This window comes from Centrocercus urophasianus, unplaced genomic scaffold (assembly GCF_019232065.1).
Source record: "Centrocercus urophasianus isolate 14NV4802_14NV808 unplaced genomic scaffold, USGS_Curo_1.0 seq_11, whole genome shotgun sequence".
NCBI lineage: Eukaryota > Metazoa > Chordata > Aves > Galliformes > Phasianidae > Centrocercus > Centrocercus urophasianus.
Window position 1 is genome coordinate 69,841,157 of NW_024884253.1, and position 19,374 is coordinate 69,860,530.

At 37.5% G+C, this 19,374-nt stretch overlaps 1 protein-coding gene across 4 annotated transcripts in view; it reads left to right on the forward strand.

Moving 5' to 3' along the window:
- Window positions 1–19,374, forward strand: part of TRIO (trio Rho guanine nucleotide exchange factor) — a 224,023-nt gene that overhangs the window by 171,306 nt on the left and 33,343 nt on the right. The window contains exon 35 of one of the 4 annotated variants that reach the window (XM_042808745.1): window positions 4,961–5,070. The exons of the other annotated variants lie outside the window; for them this stretch is intronic. Within the exon in view, the coding sequence (XP_042664679.1) occupies window positions 4,961–4,980 (20 nt within the window). The 3' untranslated portion in view covers window positions 4,981–5,070. Of the gene's footprint in view, window positions 1–4,960; window positions 5,071–19,374 lie in introns of those variants that run through there. 4 annotated transcript variants of the gene reach the window in all.

Here is a 19,374-nt window from a genome sequence, read left to right on the forward strand (position 1 = left end):
TTTTATTTTATTAATTATTATTTACTTGTTTATTTATTTTAATTGAAGCTCCTCATTAGGTGGAAAGGACTTCTTGGAAATCTCACATTAGGGATGTTCACATAATTCATTGTAGAGTACAATTTCTGATTCAGTTTAGAGTGTTTTTGGCAGCTGTCAGCTCTGGTAGGAAAGAACAGGAAACAACGTGCTGAATGTAAGTGCAGAGAGCCGCTGTGAGACAATTCCGCTCCGTGCAGATCAGCAATATTATCTGTGAGACTGAGGAGGAACAAGACTGGGTTTGGGAACAGGATGATCTTTGTGTGTGGAGCTGAAGAAACAAGATCCTAGTGGCACAGCTGTGCTCCAAGCATTTAAACTGTGGGCACATTGTATGTTGAGGGAAAGGCAAAGTTAGCAGCCTTTCAGAATTTTAATTATGGTGTGGGAACTCGTCTTTTGAAGGCTTGTCTTCAGATTTGTTTATTGATACAGTTTTGCTTGTGTTAGAGCATCCTGGGGTGAGGTAGAGATACTAACTCGCCAAAGATAGGATTTGTGTGCAAAGTCTACCTGTTTATCTTTCAGATGGGAAATTCATCTTGTAAATAAAATTCCTATTAGTTCATGCAGTGTTAATTTAATGCAAGAGTTTTAGTAGTTACGAATTTATGCCTCACTTTGGCTTCTAGGTCTGGGTGATCCTTCACAGTTTTGGAGATGTCTGAGTCTTCTCTCAACTGTATGCTGAAGCTTTACTCAAAATTTTAAGAATGGTGCTCTTCTAAATGATGAAATAAGTTGCCTTATAGATCACTTTGAGAAATGGTTTTGAAAATGTGACTTCTAGATGTTGGCAGAACTGAAAAAGAATTCATGTTTCTATTAATTGTGTGCTTTTAATATGAACAAGATCTTTTTAAATAGTGCAGATTACAAAATATAGGAGTTGTTTTTTGTAAGTGGAATGTCTTGATTATGATAGAGAAGATTCCAGAGGAAGACAGATGTAGTTTTGCTTGAGAACAACACTGAATTGTGAAGCTGTTTTCTTTCTTTCTTTTTTTTTTTTTAATTGGCTCTTTTGACTTCTTTTTTAAGCTCTGAAGCAACTGGAGTAGTTGTTTCAAAATGAAAATTCTGCACCTTATTAGCTTCCTTTTCTTGTTTTGCTTGTTTTTCCCCGGATGGGGCAAAATGTGGTATGAACTTTAAAGGATTAGACTGGAATGCTGTTTATCCTTTTTTAGTATATTGATTCTATTACCATGCAAATGTTTCAGAGAAATGCAGTCAATTTAAATCTAGTTGTCATCTTAAACATACGAGATGAATGTTTCCATTCTTACACACGAGGCTCATAGCACTCACAGGTGGCATAACACTTCCATAAGGATGTTCATACCGTGGCAAATGGTGGTTTCAGACCCTGCAGATCACAGCTGGTACCTGTGGGATGCTGAAATTGTAGCAAGCTGATTTGTTGACCGTCAGTGGCAGAGACTGATAAGCTGTTCTTTCTCTCCTGGGGTGAGCAGACAAAACGTTAATACCTTAAATTATTTTTGCCCATCTCATGTTGTCTACCAGTGAGTCTCAAGAGTAGCTGAAGCAAGTTGATCCTTTTCCTTCATTATAAACATTATAAGCTTTGCTTACATGCATCATGCATAGTATGTGCTACTCAATCTACTGAGAATATACAGCGCTCTTCTAGAAACCGTTGGACATTTTAGTTTCTTGGTTTATTCTTTGGTATATAATCTCTTCCATTGTGCTGTCTTGAAAATGAGAGGACTGTTTTAACTGAAAATTTTAAAAATCTTCATAAAACATATGTTGAGATAAGTCTTAAACTGCTGGGGTTGGGATCTGACAGGCCTTTCATCAGTTATGTAGAGAGTTGTTAACTGTCTACTTCTTTTTTAAAGGAAATAGTATGAAACGTTTAGCCAAGAAAATGCATTTCAGCTTTACACAGCTAAGGTGAAAAAAGAAATAGTTAATATTTCCCGTTAATTTGTACAATTCTTGATGCTATCAGATGGCATTGGTAAGTATTTAGTGTTTTTCTTTATGAATCTATTCAAAGTTTGTCCTTCTGTCAGGCAAAATTCTAGAAACATTAAAGCAGAGGATGGAGGTGAGGACATCTCAGTGCCCCCATGCAAAGTGTGCCATGCAATCAGAGCTATTCTGTGCCCAAGCCTTTTTTTTTTGCCTAGAGGTATTTTCCACTTAAATATTCTCTTGCCTGCTGAATTAAATTTACCTGACTGGTTCATTATTGCTGGAGATGGGTTCCTACAAAAAACGCCTTTTGTGAGAAATCTCAGAACATGCTCTTAATGCAGACCAGTAGAGCTAAGGCAGATTAAAGCACTGGAATACAGAAAAGCTGATTGAGCAAAAAGACAAACAGAGCATTGTAGCAGAGCCTGAAGTAAACCATAGAAAGTTATTGATAGTCTTCTTGTTTAGGCTTAATATTAAATGTGTTGATGCAGGTCACTGCCTGAGATGGAAATTGATATTTATAGTACATTTTTGAGTAATCTAAGCTTAATCTAAGAAGATAGATAATGATATTAAATAATATCACAGTGAGTGGAGGCTTTATGATGTAAAAGTTGCATCTCTTTTGCTTATACTTCAGGAAATTACAGGTCCTAGGTTTGTCTTGGCCCATAGGAAAACTGCAGCTGTTGTTTCAGTATGCACATTGAGATGTTTTCTAATCAGTTCTTTACAAATATCCACATTAATCTTACAGCATGTTCGTGTCTCCACTCCAAAGCTTCTGTGAAGCTTTTATCTGTTGTGTACATTGATGTCAACTGCGTATCATTGATCAACCTCTTTTTAGTTAGGTAACCTATGAAATCTACATTTGGTAGTAGTTCATGCGTTCATTCTCTCTCCACCATCGCCATAATTTACCTTTTAAATTTGTTTTCTGAGAAGAGAAAGGGCCAAAGGAAAACTTGAAAATGATGGTGTTTGATGCAAAAAACGAAGAACTTCCAGCAATAGCAAGGTGCAAGTGCTGTGGTTCCCACAACGTTTGAAATATCTTCCTGCATTTTATTGCTGCTGTAAGGTCATCTTATGTGGATTTACACCAAAGAAAAAGAAAAAAGCTGTTTATAGAAATTTTGCTGAGTTTTAGTCGGGAGCTTTCTTACAAATGGAAATCACTATTTTAAAGCTATGTGGATAACTTCATTATATTTTTCTAAATGGTAGTTAAAGATTTGTGGATTTAACTAAAGTAAGAGTGGCTGGATGTTCTTCAGCCTGTTTGATGTGTGTGGGAACCGTTGGGGAGCAGAGGAAAAGGATTGTTTCATTTATTATTTTTCTTACTCAACAGCTAGAAACCAGAATCCCTTTCAGATGTTCTTCTCTTTCATGAAGAATAAACTAGCTTTAGTGGAAGTCTCACTGTAGGTGGCAAACTATAAAAATAACTCAAACGCTTTTCTTGAAGAAAAAAAGATTTTACTTTTTCCCCTCCACCCCCTCAGGAATTCAGTGTAATTTGAAATACATCTTGGGTCAGAAGAATAATGTTGAGGTGTCAGAATTGATAGTTTCAGTGCAGGAAGCTATGAAGGAGAAATTATTCAGAGTTTAAGATGATTTTCTTTTGGAAATACAAAAAAAAAAAAGTAAAATTTTAGTCTTAATTGGAGTGTGCCCACAGCTCAGTATTGAAATTAGGTTAACATATGTGTATCCAGCTTGTATAAAGCGCTGATGGCAAGCCTTCTTCTTTGGCTTTGGGTCCCCTGATGCTCTCAGCCCCACATAAAATTCCTACCTATTCTGGCATTACGTGCAGTTGTTTGTGCAATTATAATTGGCAACTTCCTTTCTGCTTTATTTTCTTCTTTCCCAAAACACGCTTGTGTATTTTGCAGTGCTGTTTGTTTAATCTCTTCTTAAGGCCCTTTTTTTTCCTGACGGTACGATGAAAGCATTTCATTACTTGTTTTCACAGAAATTTGAATCCTTGCTTTGGCCTCATAGCCGTTTTTCTATCTAGCGGTGTTAGCTTTTTGCATGCCCTCTAAAATCAGATGATGAGCTGTTCAAAAGAAGGTACCAAACATCTTTGTTAGATTTGTAAGGTGATTCATTAAAAGAATTTTTAAAAGAATATTTATGGACAAATGCTTCTGTGATATACTAAGTAAAGAATTAGGTTAGGGGAAACAAAAAAAAACAACCCACAACCAAAAACCTGCTGTTTCAGTTTACTGAATAGGAAGACAAGATGATAAACTAGAAATGTATCTTGCAGAAGAAGAGCTTAGTACTGAATAGATCTGAAATGTGCTTTAATCCATGGCAAGATTTTAAATAAACTGACCAAAAGGTGTTTCGTTTTCTAGATTTGAACTTGCGTGAAGGGTTTTTTTCCCCACAAACTAGATTCAAGAAAAGATGAAGATAATGGCAGTTTGTTGTTTGGTACAGGTTTTGTCAAGGAAAATGGAAATTACATAGCAAGTGCTGCATGCTGCATGCTTTCTCTGACTGGAAAATGTCTGTCTTGTTTGAATTTCTCATTGCTTTAGCTAAAGCATTAAAAACTATCTATGCACTGGAAAATAAAAAGAGGTGCTAAAGGTGGCTTTTGTTTGTCTCAGCTGCTGTTAAGCTTTACAGAGGTGCCAGGCTATATCTTTTCTGAAGTCTGGGGGGAAAAATACCTGTTTTGCTGTTTTTTTTAAGATTATCTTGAGCCTCAGTTAGAGTAGTTACGGTAGTGTGTAATCTGCTGCATCTGGCTATTCCCACATGTGAATTTAAAGACTGGAACCGAGCTCAGTGAGTCAGAGGAGAGCATCCTAGAAGAGAGGAGCTGCTCTGACGGCAGGGCGGTAGGCTACAGCAGGCTGCAGAGATAATAGCAGTCTCTTCAGCCTGCTGGCATCGCCTGCAATGTTATCTGTGTGATCACCTCCCGCAGAAGCTGCAGCAAATCCCTGAGGTGCAAGCAAGTAGGTGTTTGTAAGCTGGGCTATCGGGACAGCTGACTCCTCGCCATGCCAAACAGGATTCAACAGACTGACACTCTGGGATCACTTCATTCACTAAATCCTACCTGCTGCAGCAACGGGCAGCCGAGTGGCTGTAAATACTGGATCCTGGATTTAGGTACAAATGTGTACAACAGGGATAAGGGGCTGGGGGGTGAGGGTTTGCTCCTTGTCCAGGGGATGTTTTCCAGTCATAGGAGTTTAGTTGAATGTTTTCCTTTCTCTATCTGCCTCTATTCTCTCCTCCCTCTTGACCCCTGATAATAAGTGCAGAGTATAACAGAACCTGGATGGGAAAGGCAGCAACTGTGGAATGGGTCTGCTGTGTAAACTGCTGCAATGCTTACCAATGTAAGCTCCTTCAGAGAAAGAATGCAAAATGCATGTACTACTTTATTATTTATAGCTGAACTGTGGAAATGAGAAGTGGTAACTCTTGCTCTGAAAGATATTGCTGCTGGTAGTAACTGTTTTAAAAGCCTAAAAATTTTCTTAGAATTTTGCTACTAAATTGAAAACTCGTGTTTAATATCTGCCAGTTACTTCTACTACATTATTGTTAAGAAGCAATGTTTTGGGGAATAGAGCTTGAAAGGAAAGGGTGGTTGGGAATAAACTAGTCTGTATGCAACTTGTTTAGGGATGTCATTGTTACTAAAATGAGTATTGTGGAGGAAAGCAATGCTGTTTCTGCCTTGCCTGCAGAAGCTCAGGTGAGATGAGGGATGTATATGTTAAAATCATTTGTTGCTAGGTCTGCTTCTGCTTTGTGTTATTAGCAAGAAATGGTATTTGTCCTTGCCACTTTGACTATCGCTGCAGAACAAGTTTGATTCTGATGCATAACAGCTGAAATGTCTGCAGGACAACGTCAGTGTCTGGAGCTGTGTACTTGTTAGGATGCATGCTTTCATGTGCAGGTTGTTTGCAGCTAGGTTCAAATTTTATGTGTGCTGTGAGCATGTAAATAAAACAAGCAGCAAAACACCAGTTAGAATATATGTCATTTATTTAGTAGTGAAACTGCTTTTACAGATGGACCAAAAGAAGAGGGAAAATAGTAGTAAGGTTGCAAGCATGGAATTAAGGGTATAATGGAAAGTAATCTCATTTATGTAAAAGGATAGGGCTGCGTATAAGTCTTGGTACTTCCTTAAAAGACAATGGGGCATCAGGGTACCAGCTGAAGGGACTTAATGTTAGCAGGCTATCATCTTTGATCCCAGCAATAGAGATAACTGCTCTGTAGTCCCCAGAGCTGTATAATCACTTTCTAAAGCAGTGATTATTCCAGTTTTCAAATGTAAACAAGTACTGAGTGTCTTGGAGGTGGGGGATGAAAGGAGTCGATTACAAATGATAACTGATACACAGCGTGTTTTGCAGCACAATACTTTGCAGAATAGCTTTCCCAGAGCTGCGTGTGCCTCAGCTGGAAGTCCGTTAATGGCATGGCAAGAGTCTTTTCCACTTTGCTGTTGTTTTTCATTTTCCTGTCTTTGTTTGTTTGCTTCATTTTTAAAATTCTTGTTGCTACAGTGAGTAGTCAGGCTCAAATCTATCTATCTTTTAATTCCAAAGATTTTGTAGAAAACATTGTTGCATTGTAGAGGATTGGGTGTAGTCAGTCACTTTCCATTAGTTAAGATCATAAATAGGTACAAAGACTTCTTGGATAAGCATACCCTATTTCAAAAATATTTTTCATTGTCCTCTGTTTCCTAAAAACAGATGTCCATGTATGCAAGTCATGTTGCAAAAAGACTCAGTAGTCTTTCATAATAGGGGAACAAGCTTAATTGTATGCCTCCATATAACTGTGATTATGTTGTTGCTTGAACTGGAAAGAGTAAAATTTACCTTTGGTTATTTCTGGCCACTGCAAAATTGAAACTGACCATCTGGTTTTAGACTGAATATTCATGATGTACTCTATTGCATGATTTCATTAATAGAAGATTTCTATTTTACTTAAAAAATCCTTAAGGAATGCAATAAATTGGTTTATTTTTAATCAGTATGTTAAAATACTTGTTGTGCAACTGATAACTTTGTGTACTTGTTTAATTGAAGGATTCAAGTTTTTTTTCCCCCTGCTTTTTCCTGAAGTCTGGGGAGGAAATACTGCAATCAGATGGAGGGAGGAAGAAAATAAGGCCTTAAGTAATGAACTGGCAAGAAATTACTGACATCAATAAATAAGTATTGTATCTTTGCCTTTATCTGACATCAGTTGGAGAAAGCACAATTCTCATGGTAATTCCACCCATTCCTGAAACTCAAAAATGCTCTGCATTTGAGACAAGTGTGGATAAATATCGAAGTTGTTTATGGTTATTTGGCTGGAGATAGAGTGTTTGTCTGGAACTGGCTATTAGAAATCATGACATCTTTTTTCAGTTACCTTATGAGCTAGAGGAAACAATAGGATGTATGTGTTTCAGTCCCTAAGTGGGTCATGCGAGTCTATATTTCACTTGGGAAATTTGAGAAGCCAATCTCATGGATGAAATCCAGGGAATAAATCTACAGAAACAAAACTTATCCTGAAGTTATTAACCATGTGGGGGCTGGTTTGGAGGAGGAAAGTGGTTACAGGAATAGAGAGAGTTCTCACTGGACTTTGAAGAAGCATATTTATTAAGTTCACAGTAGATGGTTTGAAAGAATCTGTATGAATCAAACTAGTTCTCCTTTTTCTCTTTCATAACATTTTATGGTATATCAAACTTCAGAAATCATTCATCCATAAAACAGGATGCTTTTGCTATAGAGTAATTGTTAGCAAACGTTGTCCAAGAGAGGATAAGAGGTCTCTGAGGACTGGACTCAGAGGATGCAGTGGGAGAGTCCAGCATTACTAATAGGTTGGTGTAATTCTTGGCATAGATCCACCTCTGCACTTTGAAAACCTATTCTTTTAGAATACAGATGGAAGCTGTTAAGTATGTGCTGTGTGTGCTTTTCCATCTCCACCAAGAGAGCATGCAACAGAAATCCTCCTGAAGCTGAACTCATGTGTCAGCAGAGATGCTGCTTTCTTGACCTGTATGTCTTTCTTCACCATTCTTGAAACAGAGCTTTTTTGAACTCTCAGGCTGCAGGACTTGCAGGAGGGTTATCTGAAGGTGCTGTTTCTTGATTAGTAAAAACTGAAGTACTTGTCAGATGCTGCCAAGATATATACCTTGAGCTTGTACATGTGACCCAGTTGCTTTCTAGGGTTGATCTGGCAGAAAACACTGCACCGTTCTTACTAACCTCAACGCCCACTGCTCACCTCTTAAAAGTAAGTAGGAGCTTATGCAGGAAGACTGATGCCCTTCCACAAGAACTCAGGTTTGTTGCCCTGAAATGACCTCATATTTTCATCTGAGCAACATTGTATTCTAATCTGAACCACTATACATTATTGTCCTCTATGGCTTAGATGTATCTCTTTGGTCAAATTTGCCATACTTTGATTTATGTAACTGTCAAGTGGGTTACTTGCTTTGTGAAATGAGCTAAGACTGAGCAGCATTGTGGATCAGATGTGTGTATGGAGTTAGCCCCAGGCAACCTTCTGCCTCTGAAGTCTGTTCTCTCTACTTAAATACGTATTTTTTGCTTTGATATCTTGTAACTATTCCATTAAAATATAGCAATTTAAAATGGGTTTGTTATCCCCATCTCATTTTCAAAGCAAATACTCAGCTCCTAGTTTTAAAGATGAGAAAGGGAAACATTTGCTATTCTGAAGGAGATGGTGTTAGTTTTGCCATGCAAACTTGGTATAAAACAAATTGTAGCTCCATTTCTTTAATATGAAAAATATGTTGTTTGTATGTGAACATTTTTGGATTTTAGTATGACTGTATTCCAACGTATCAGTAATGAAGAATATTCAAAATATTAAGTAGTAGTGAAGAACTTTAAGATTTAACTACAAAAAGGTGATGGGAAAGCAGAGGAGTTAATATGAAGAAGACATTCCAAACACAGAAAAGGACAGACCCCGGAAAGTATATTGATGCATTTTGAAAAGAAAGGTAGAAGTTAATTCCACACTAGGAAAATTGCAGCTGTCTCTTCACATCCTTGTCAAATCTGTTCTCCCTGAGAGCATCTATAAATTAACATTTGGTGCATGTAGTTTTGTATGGTAGTCAGAAGTTTGTACTGAGTGTGTAGACTTACTCCGAGCAGGCAGAAATGCCTCGAGTCACATTTCAACTTAATTTGTCTCTGTTTTAAACAAATTACTTCAGCGTGGCAGCAGTATAAGAACGAGCTATCACTTTGCATAATCAAAGCTTCCTCTAGGTGCTCATTGCTAGACAAGTAAGGAGCAATGTGTTCATAATGTCCCCTTGAATGTGGTTACAACCAGCTGTAACAATCCACTGAATTTGTCCATCAAGGCTCGATTCAACTCTGTCCTTTAGTGGAAGTGACAACGAGAGCAGAGCTTATGTGATATCCATATACTCCATCCTACTTTGAAAAGATTACATCAGTAATGTAACAGGCCTTTCCCTGTGAGGATTTGTTTTCTTCACAGAGGACAGGAAAGAATGTTTTTAGACCACATTTTTTTCTTCTTTCTATTGCTTTTAAGGATGAGATTGTGCACCTTCAGTCCATTTTTTGAATAAATGGTTAAAAAAGTAGAATTTTTCCCTATTTGATGAGGTAGCTAGAAAAGACCTTCGTAGAGGTCAACTGTTGAGGTGCGTTGTATTAAATGCTGGGGACCTCATTGAAAGAAAATGTGTCTTTTCTGTGGAGCAAATAAAGAAAACTAATTTAATTTTTTTCTTGTTTCCTTCAAGCACCTTATTTTTATCCTTAAAATAAGACTTACAGATGGGTCTATTACTTAAAAAGGTGATTTACTTTTAACAACAGCTATTGTTGTGTGGAAGCTACTATTGTTGTGTAGAAGCTACTGAGGCACTGATCTCCTCAGCCACCCATCCCCCCCCAAGGCTTTGTGGTTAATTAAAGAGAAGAATAAAAATTCTGCTTGATTGCCTTTCAAATGATGTGGGTTTATTTCTTTTATTTTTCTCTCTTTTTGATTTCTACACCCAAACCAGTTTTGGATAGTTCTACCATGATTGTATTGCATCATTCTCCTCTGTGGCCAGTTAGGTAATACTGGATGGGTGGGAGCTGAGGAATGATTCTAGGAATTGAGATTTAGATGGCACAGAGTTCAAAACATCAGCTTTCTTCTGAGCCTTTATTGGAAATAATTGTGAAGGAATAAACACAGCAGAAAACTTGCATGGCAAAATGTAACTTTTTTTTTTGTACACAGCGTGGGCTTGATCATGCCAAAGAAAACTCAGCAGTGCATATGTTATTGCTGAAGAGGCTGTAATCAAATTAATGAAAGTGGCAACGATGGATTCTGTTTTTAGTGTTCAGCATACTGCATGGTTCCATACATTTTAATTACACTTTAAGATAAAATGTCACATCTTCTGTTAATTTATAGCTCACTTGCTTTAAAAAAAAAAAAAAAAAAAAAAAAACCTCCACATTTATACCAAGGAATTATCTTTGCATATTAAACTCATATAGCTTATTTTTAAATCAAGTTTAATGAAGTTGTGGAACATTATCTTCCCCTTACCTAATGTCTTAAGATGCTTCACCCTGAAAAGGTATCTGTGCAGCAATTTCCAGTATGATTTTAATAGCTATAATCTACTCAACCTTGACTGAGAGTCTGTTTAAAAGAAAAATACATTTCTACTGTGACAAACCTTTATTAAAATCATGTGTTCTCTCGCTGCTTTGCTCAGGTTACATTTCCATCTGTAGATAAAAAGTCTGAAAACAGTTCAGTTTCCAATCACTGTCGTCTAAGTCTGTTCTTGATAATGGCGTTATTGAGCAGGGACTGAGCCCAGAGGAAACTGTCTGTCAGCACCTACAGCCATCTAGTTGTGCAGGGTGATAGCAGTAGTGTGACTGTAGGGGACTGAAATGGCTCATGAATATTTCAAATATTAAAAAAAGTCAAGGTTTTACAAGACATAGCAGTGTTAGTAAAATTAGCTGATGTCCCTGTTCTAAACGAGTTGGATATGGGAGCATCTTTTATGTCTAGTAGTTCTGGGTGACACATTTTGTCACTGTCTCAGCTATTCCATTTTCCCTCCCAGTTTGTTTAATTACCTTCTTAATTTGTTTTTGAAGGCTGCAGCAGCAAAGCATTTAGCAAGAAAATGACCACAGTTATTGTAATGGCCCCAAAGCTAAATGATACGAGTGTATTATTATTAAGCTTATGGCAGAGTTCCTAACTTGAGATTGATGTGTTTGCACAGCTGTTGCTAAAGCTGTGCCTCCAAACAATCACTGGTTGTTCTAATGAACTCTTCTGCTTTGAATCAAGAGGATGGAGGGGAAAAAAAGATGACTGCTGAAGTTGGTGCTGGATTATTATGTGTATTTAGATTAACGTGGAACTGCAGTAGGTGAAGAGCAGAGGAAAGCTTTTTTTTTTTTTAGTACAAGTTGTCTGATCACTTATTTTTTTTTTTTAAACAAAGTTTGATTTTAAAAGAAGTTATTTCTTCTGTATTGTTCTTCTAACTTAATAGTATCACTGTGTGTTGCCTTTTTACTTAACACTGATGAGCTTTTTAATAGCCTTGAAAATACCATTAGCAATTATGATCGATATCTACACTTTGAAGTGTCTCTTTGCTGACACCATGTATTTTCTCAATTTTAATAGGGAATAAGAGGTTTTATCACGTTTCTTAAGACATTTTGAAAGTAAGAGAATGAAATACACCTAGAAGCCATTCATTTGTAAATATCTGGCAGAGGTTATTCTTGCTCAATTTTGTTTCAATCTTCTAAGCAAAAGAAAAAAAAATAAAAGTGTTGGCTCTGCAGCATTGTATGCTGATTTTATATGTAGCTTTTTGTCTTCAGAATCGTGAAGCTTGTTTTTTATCCCTTATGCTAGGCTAGTGGAAGCTAATTTCCTCCCTACCTATACACACACACTCAGTTTCAAAATAACACCAACAGTTGTCCATCCCCTACTTCCTTGCTTGAACTTGCTTGCGATGACATTGTTTTGCTGATGTACAACCTTTTTGCTGGAGTAGTGGAGGTTATTTTAAAATCTGCATAGGATAAATTCCATCCATTTGGATGCTTTGTATTGCTGAGCTTTCCACAGGGAAGTGTGACATGTGTTGATTTAAGTAACATCTGAGACTGGTTCTTCCTGAAGCAATTTCTGCAGGCTTGCTTCTCTCCCACTTTCCTCTACTTTTCAGTAGAGCTAAGGACTTCATAATGCATCTTTTTTTTTCTTTCCTTTTAGTTGGCTGTTGGCTGTTATTTATATTGCTATGACCTTTTTCTATCTATTCATATCTTCCTTTTGTACACAGCATATCAGATAAATTTCTTTGCTACTTCCTAGCTGTATGTCTTGGACTGGCAACTGTCTCTATCCATTTCAGGGGATAACATTACTTTACAGCAAAAATCAAAGGAGCAGATTGTAGTGCAACTCAGTAACAAACGAGTAAAAGGAGTTGCACAGTTGCCCTGATTAAAAATGGAAACTGTTCACCACAGATCTTTTGTAAACAGTGGCTTCTATTTGCAGTGACATAAAACTCTCCACTAAGAGCAGAGCCGCATCTCTGCCACTAACGTCAGACTGCATGGCCCTTCACAAGTAGGTTGCACGCAGCATGCAGGAGATGAATGACTTGTCAACAGCTGGGAAAACTTTCTGCCTAGTGTCTTAGGCACCAGCACTGCCTACAAGGCCCAGGACCAGAGCTTCTTACGTCATTCTTTTCCTTTCATTGGCTCAGAGCTCACTTCTCCCCACCAGCTAGCTGTTTGGGTTTGTCAAAGGCTGGGAGCAGTGGGAAGGAAGCCAGTGCTGCCTGTTCCCAATGCTTCAGGAGCTGTGCAGTACCCTCTGCCAGCCTTTTGTGCTGATGTCTGAAATTAATAGGCAGTGGCAGGAGTGGGGGGCAGGCTGGAGGTGAGGGTTGTGTACTTCTCCATGCCAAGCTGAGTTGTAGGCTGTGGCCCTGGGCCTGCACCAGAGCATCCTCTGGCAGTCACTGCTCCTGCAAGATCTGTTCTGTTGGAGGAGAGAGTGGGCAGGCTGTGCCTTCCTCTCGTCTTCCAATTTAATCATCCTGAAGTAAGCTGGAGATTGTTGGTCCTGAGACCTTTCACAGCTATGCAGTGAAAGAAGGGTGACACCTTAGTATTTTTGATTACAGGTTTTATGTCAGCCTGTCAGGGAGTTAAGTGTATGTGTGTAACTATTAAATGTACCAATGAATATCTTGTCCATTCTGGATCTGCAGAGGAAGTGTGTTAAGAACTCCTTCATGGTAATGTGGAATTATGTCATCTTCAGGAAACACAAAAGAGGTACAAGAACCAGACAACCAACTGATGGCCCAAAGAAACTCACTGAAGATTGTGCTTGAAAAAAAGCCAGAACTTTGGAAATTAGAGCATGGGCTTCTGTTCATCAGCTCATATGTAAAAATGTGCAAGCCCTGTGCAATTTTAATTAGTAGAAACACACCCCAATCTAGAGGAGGTATAATTATACTGAAATGGGCACTTTGACTTGTAGAGACAGACTAGAAATTGACTTGCTTTTTGCACATGATGGACATTTTTGGACTGGCATAGGATTGAGAAGTAAACTGACAAACACAGACATAAATCTGTCACTGACGTGTCCTACCAGGCACATGGATGTAGCTGTCTTTAAATGTGAGCAGTCAGCTGGCCAAAAGAATAGAGTTGAGGTCAAAGCATTGTATGTAGGTTATATTTTAATAGGGAAGCTTTGATTAATTTGCTAAATGCTTATGGTTTTCACAAACTGTGAACCTAAAGTTCAGGACTGTAAATAATTTTTAATGCTTACTTCTTGTGACACACACAAAAAAAAATCTTTCCTAAAGTAGGAGAGAATAACAGCTTATTGCAAATACCTCACAAAGTCTTCTCTCCCCTTCTGTAGCACTGCCTTGCAGGAATATGCAAGATATAGGTTCAGAGGTTTTTTTTGTTTTTTTTTTTTTAATCCCTGAGGTCTGAATTCCAGGGAGCACAAACAGAACTACTGCTGTTCACTCAAGAAAGTTTTTTTTCTGGCATAATATCGTGCCTTCTTCCTGCTTTAAAAAAAAAAAAGTGTGGATGCAAAACAATCCAGCAGTTGTAAGAGGAAGATTTTTTACAGTATACATTTTGTTGGTGTTTAGCTCACAGCCAGCAGTGATGCATTTTCAGTTCTCTCTATTTGCAATCTCTAATGAATGTGAGATTGTCAAAAAGTTTTAATATTAAAAATTTAAAACCTTGATTTTTCTGAACAGAGTAGAAAGGTAGGAGAGGATATTTGGGGGGAAAGAAAAAAAAATATGAGATGACAGAACAGTAACAACATAAAATCATATGAAACCCTTCAGGCATCTGCCACTGATTTTCTAGCTCAAATGCACAGTATATTCCTTTTGCACTTACCCAGAGATTTTCTTCATTTTTTTCCTCAAGTGATATTGCAAATGTGTTTGTTGGGTGGCTTCTCTCTATTTCAGGAAGGCCTTTGAAGTTATTAAGATGCAACAAAGACTGTCTCCAGGGATGGTTTTTTGTGTTTGTTTTTAATTGCAGACCTGTTTTGTGGACAGCTATGGATCTTACTTAAAAAGCTGACTAATATCTGGCTTACGATTGCAATCAATCTGATATTTAGCACAGTCAGCCTTTGATAACTTGGAAGATTTAATTACGGAGTGCATTTAAATTCAAACGGTCAGTGCAGGTATCTGGGAAGATACACCAAGGTATTGAGCTATCTTCATTTAGCCACACGTGGTAAAAATTTTACAAAATAAGATATGATAAGGTAAGATACGAAATAAGATATGCACTATGCTGAAATGTGAAATAATGGCAGAAAGGATTTGTTGACCAGAGGTGAATATGTTTGTTCCGTTCCAAATACAAATGACATTGAAGGATTTTCTTTTATGTTTTTGAATACTAGTTTTCTGCTTTTTATTCATAATTTTTAAAATAAACTAGTTTCGTTTTTAAAAAGCATTGAAAATTCTCTGTATTGTAAGTGCAGCTCATGCTTCCAAAAGAGCATGAGGGAAATTCCATGCCTAACAAAGCTAAAGCTGTACTTTCTTTAAATGGCAGCTGCTTTTATGGTGACTTGTTAAAGCTGAAATGTATCTAATGTCTTTTGATGTATATGGCAGTGTTTGTTTAAAAAAAATAATAAATTGCTGTAAGGGTAGTCTGAAGAAGAGGATGTGCATTAGGAGAGAATGAAAATTCCTGACAAGTTCAGGAATGGTCTTATACATGGCAGGTTGACTGCCTCTTATTTCAGAAGTGGTTCTCAGGTAGAAACTGTGTATGTGTGTATCCATGAGTAAATTCTTTTTTTTTTCTTTCCTAAGCTCTCCCCATCTCATCTAATAACAAAAAATAATTGTTTACCTGGCTGTTATTTTGTCATCAGAAGAAAAAATTGACTTGACTGAGATTGGGACATTATTGCTTGTAGGCAGATACGGACTTGGGATATCACTGAACCATAGCCACTTCCAGTTGATATCTCAGACTGTCCTTTTGAACTGATGATAACTGATGATACTTTCCCAAGTATTTGTAATGTACCTGCATCAGGACTTACTGAAGAACTGGCTAGTTGCCCTATGTGATTGCCTTCCTTTGTTGGCTCTGTGATCCATATGGCCGTGGGAACAGGCAGGGCTGCAGTGGCAATGTGACAGTCCACTCAGGACCACCAAGGTTGCTTTGCTCCTTTTTTTTTATTCTTTTTTTTTTCTTCTTGATGCATCCCAATAGTTCAGAGAAGGCAAATTGTATGAACTTAAAGTATTGCAGCATTTTGATCTTAGCACAGAGCAGAGTAGGTTTGATTCCCTAGGTAAGGAAGTCAGGGTTTGGTAGCCCTGTTACTCTCTTTGCAAAAACTAAAACTCTAAAAATGGCAATATGGAAATAGTTAATGTGAAGCAGAGTCTTTCAAGTCATCAGCTAGCTCAATATGGCTGATTTATTTTTTAGAAAAAAAACCTACTTCATTAATCGCAGATGTGCATGTTTCTTGTGTTAAGAAAGCTGGGACTCGAACGAGAATTCCCATTTCCCTTAAAGTTTCAAAAATTTGTCTGTTCGTTGGAGGTAACTTTCTCTTCTGATTTGAAGGAGGTAAGAACTCACGCTGCCTGCCCTTTTTCTTTTACTTACAAATAAATTTATGGACTCTGAGTGAACTCTCTGACCTTACCAACAGAGCAACATATGTGATTTCACTGTGAGAGAAATAGAAGTTAAATGCCTTCTTTTCATAGTTTGGCTATGCATTATAAAAACAAAGCCCAACTCTTAGGCGTTTTTAAGGTTGTTGTGTTTTGTTTTGTTTTTTAATAATTGTGAAGCTGTTTTTACTTGAGCAAATGGCCTTATTAAGTTTGATAGTTTATTGTTGGATTGGTAATGCCATGTGTGATTATTTTCTGTGTATTGGATTTTTTTTTCTTCCCCAAGATGGCCATCTGTTGCATTTATCTTTTTCTAGAAGGGAATATGACACTAACTAGAAAGTTTCATGTACTTGAAACACAGTTGGGGTTAGCATACCCCAAATTTATTCCATCTGTTTTGTTTTTAAAAGTCCATGTTGTTTTTGGTTTAGTTTTGAATACTCCTTTTTCCGCTTAGCATGTTTTAGTGATAAAATATTCTTGAGCAACCCTAGAAAAACAATTCGTTATGTAGTCATAAAGGAACCAAAGCCAATTCTAGTGTAAACATTCCCAAGCATAGTTATCAATCAAAGAGGGTATCCCAGATTATATAGATAGATAGTGGTTGACCAGGGAGAAATAAGACACTTGAGCAGCTTTTCTCATAGTGGAGGCTGAAGTCTTTCTTTCAGTGATCTTGCAAACCTCCCATATGGATACTGAGATTTCCTGACATTTGGATCTAAGAATGTGTCTACCTAAATGTATGAACTTGAACAAGCATTTGTTGGTGTTGTTTTTATTCGGTTGTTGTTGTTGTTTAATTGATGACTGTGTCCTAGTATTGTAGCCTTTGGCTAGAAATACCATTCAACTGAGGAAACACATAGGGGTAAGATTTGCAGAGTCTGGACTCCTGTGAGGTGGGCTGGGATGGGAAAATGGATGTTAAGAGGTCTCCCAGGAAAAATTTTGCAATGTTTTATTTTTTACTGAGTATTAACATTGATCTGTTGGACTGCAGGGATGTTTTCTGCAGGTTTAAGGTGGGGGGGGGAATTAGATCTGGTCTCTGAAGAGACTAATGAGTTGACATTCCATTTGGGTTAACACAGGTGATGCTAAGTTTCTTTTTTTTTTTCCCCAACACTTTTTAGATATAACTTGAAATTTAAGCTGATGCTTTTATGGCAAGGCAGTATTTTTATTCGTATTAAGCCTTTTCTTTTTCCTTAGTGCTTTCATGCTTTAAAAAGGGGAACAATGCTATCATTTTGGTGTACTACTTATATTTTGACCACTTTTATGATTCCCTGAAGCCCTAATAATGCTTTAGTAAGTACTTCATATAAAACCTTGCAGAAGAGAAGATGAGAAGCAGTTACATGGTGCATGCCAAATGAAAACTAATGCTGTGTGGGAGGATATGGCCAAAGTATGTGCTGTGAAACATGTCTGGCTAGCATTGTTTTGTCTCTTAGATCTTCCCCACTTGAGTGGAGTGTATGCATTTCTTCCTGCTCTCTTCCCTCCTCCTGCCCACAATCTGTTGGCTGACTTAAGAGCAGGAGTGGCACAGCAAAACTGCAATCAGATAAAAATACTACTTTCCCACAGTTTTAGGGGCGCTGCATCAAACAGTTTGGTTTTACAAGAAATGGAATAGTTGGTAAGTGTTGACCGTCAAAAGGATGTGCAAAAATCTGGGAAGGGAACACAGCTTTTTAGAAGCTTTTATTAACTGCAGGCCTGTTAGATGCTTAGAGATAGGCATGTTTATGGAAAACATAAATCTTCCACCGTCAGTTACTGCACCGGCACACTGCCTTTTTCTTAGCAGGGAGTAATTGTAAAGGAAGGAAATGCAAACTGATACAAAAACACAAAACAGTTGGTGCATAATGAACTTCGATGTTAAAGCCTAATTGACTTTTTCTTTTGTTAAATACATAAACGAATGTGCTCTATTTGAGGATAGAACTTGTGTGGACAATTTGAAGGACTTGAAAAATCTCTACAAGTGGAAGAAAAAAATTGGTTTTGTTGTTATAACATTTTCAAGAGTTTTAAAAGCAAAGCATTTAGTTTATGCTTTCAGAAACTTGTTTACAAGAACACTGCTGTTCTCTGCTCTCCTGTGTTCCATTAGCAGAATGGCAGAAGGGTAGTGAAGTACCCATCAGTTGGAATTTACTATGATTTCTGAAATGAGGAATCTGATGAAAGTTAAAAGATACGTGATACTGTGATGGTAAAGTTACATTTGGTGAAAGAGCAGTCAAACTAACTTCTTACAGAGGTTTACTAGGGGATTGTTTGGATTCCTGTGGAGAGCTTGCAGATGGTTGGGAGTTTTGTTTGGAATTTTTTTAATAAGCAGACCACTTTATTTAAAAAAGGAAAAATCTGTCATGCTGTGGATGCTGATGGCCAGTAGGCCTGCTTTTCCAACATATGTGCAGAGGACCCTTAAGCAGTAACTCACAGGCCTTCAGGGATCTTCAGACTGCAAATCAAAAACTGTTATTGGTAATTAATTTTTTCCTTATGTTTCCTGTTTAAAAAAAAAAAAAAAAGCATGTGGTAATTCTGTAGCACTGATATCTCAAGATTTAGAGACAAAGCTGGCTAGCAGAACTCTGCATCTGTTTTTTGGTAGTATGCATTACTTGAGACCTTGAAACCACACTGATGGCATCATAGGAAGTCTGCGTACCCTTGTGCAGCACATTTACAGCTGCAGCTAGGAGGTAATTCTGCAGGCACATACTGATGCCTGAGTTGAAAGTTAGTTGCTAGTTTGATGGACTGAAATTATGCTTTATTTTCTACTTTATGGGAAAACAAAAGTGGTGTCTACTATCAGTTACTGTTCTGGATGTGTTTATACAGAATAGCCTAGTGCAGATCTTGGCATCACAGCTGATGTATTTTAACAGTCACATGCCAACTAATGGAAGCAGATTTGGTCTTATTGGAACAAAGAAAATGTTTAAATCAGCCTGATAAAAATTTTGGATTCCAGGGAAAGGATGGTAATGTTT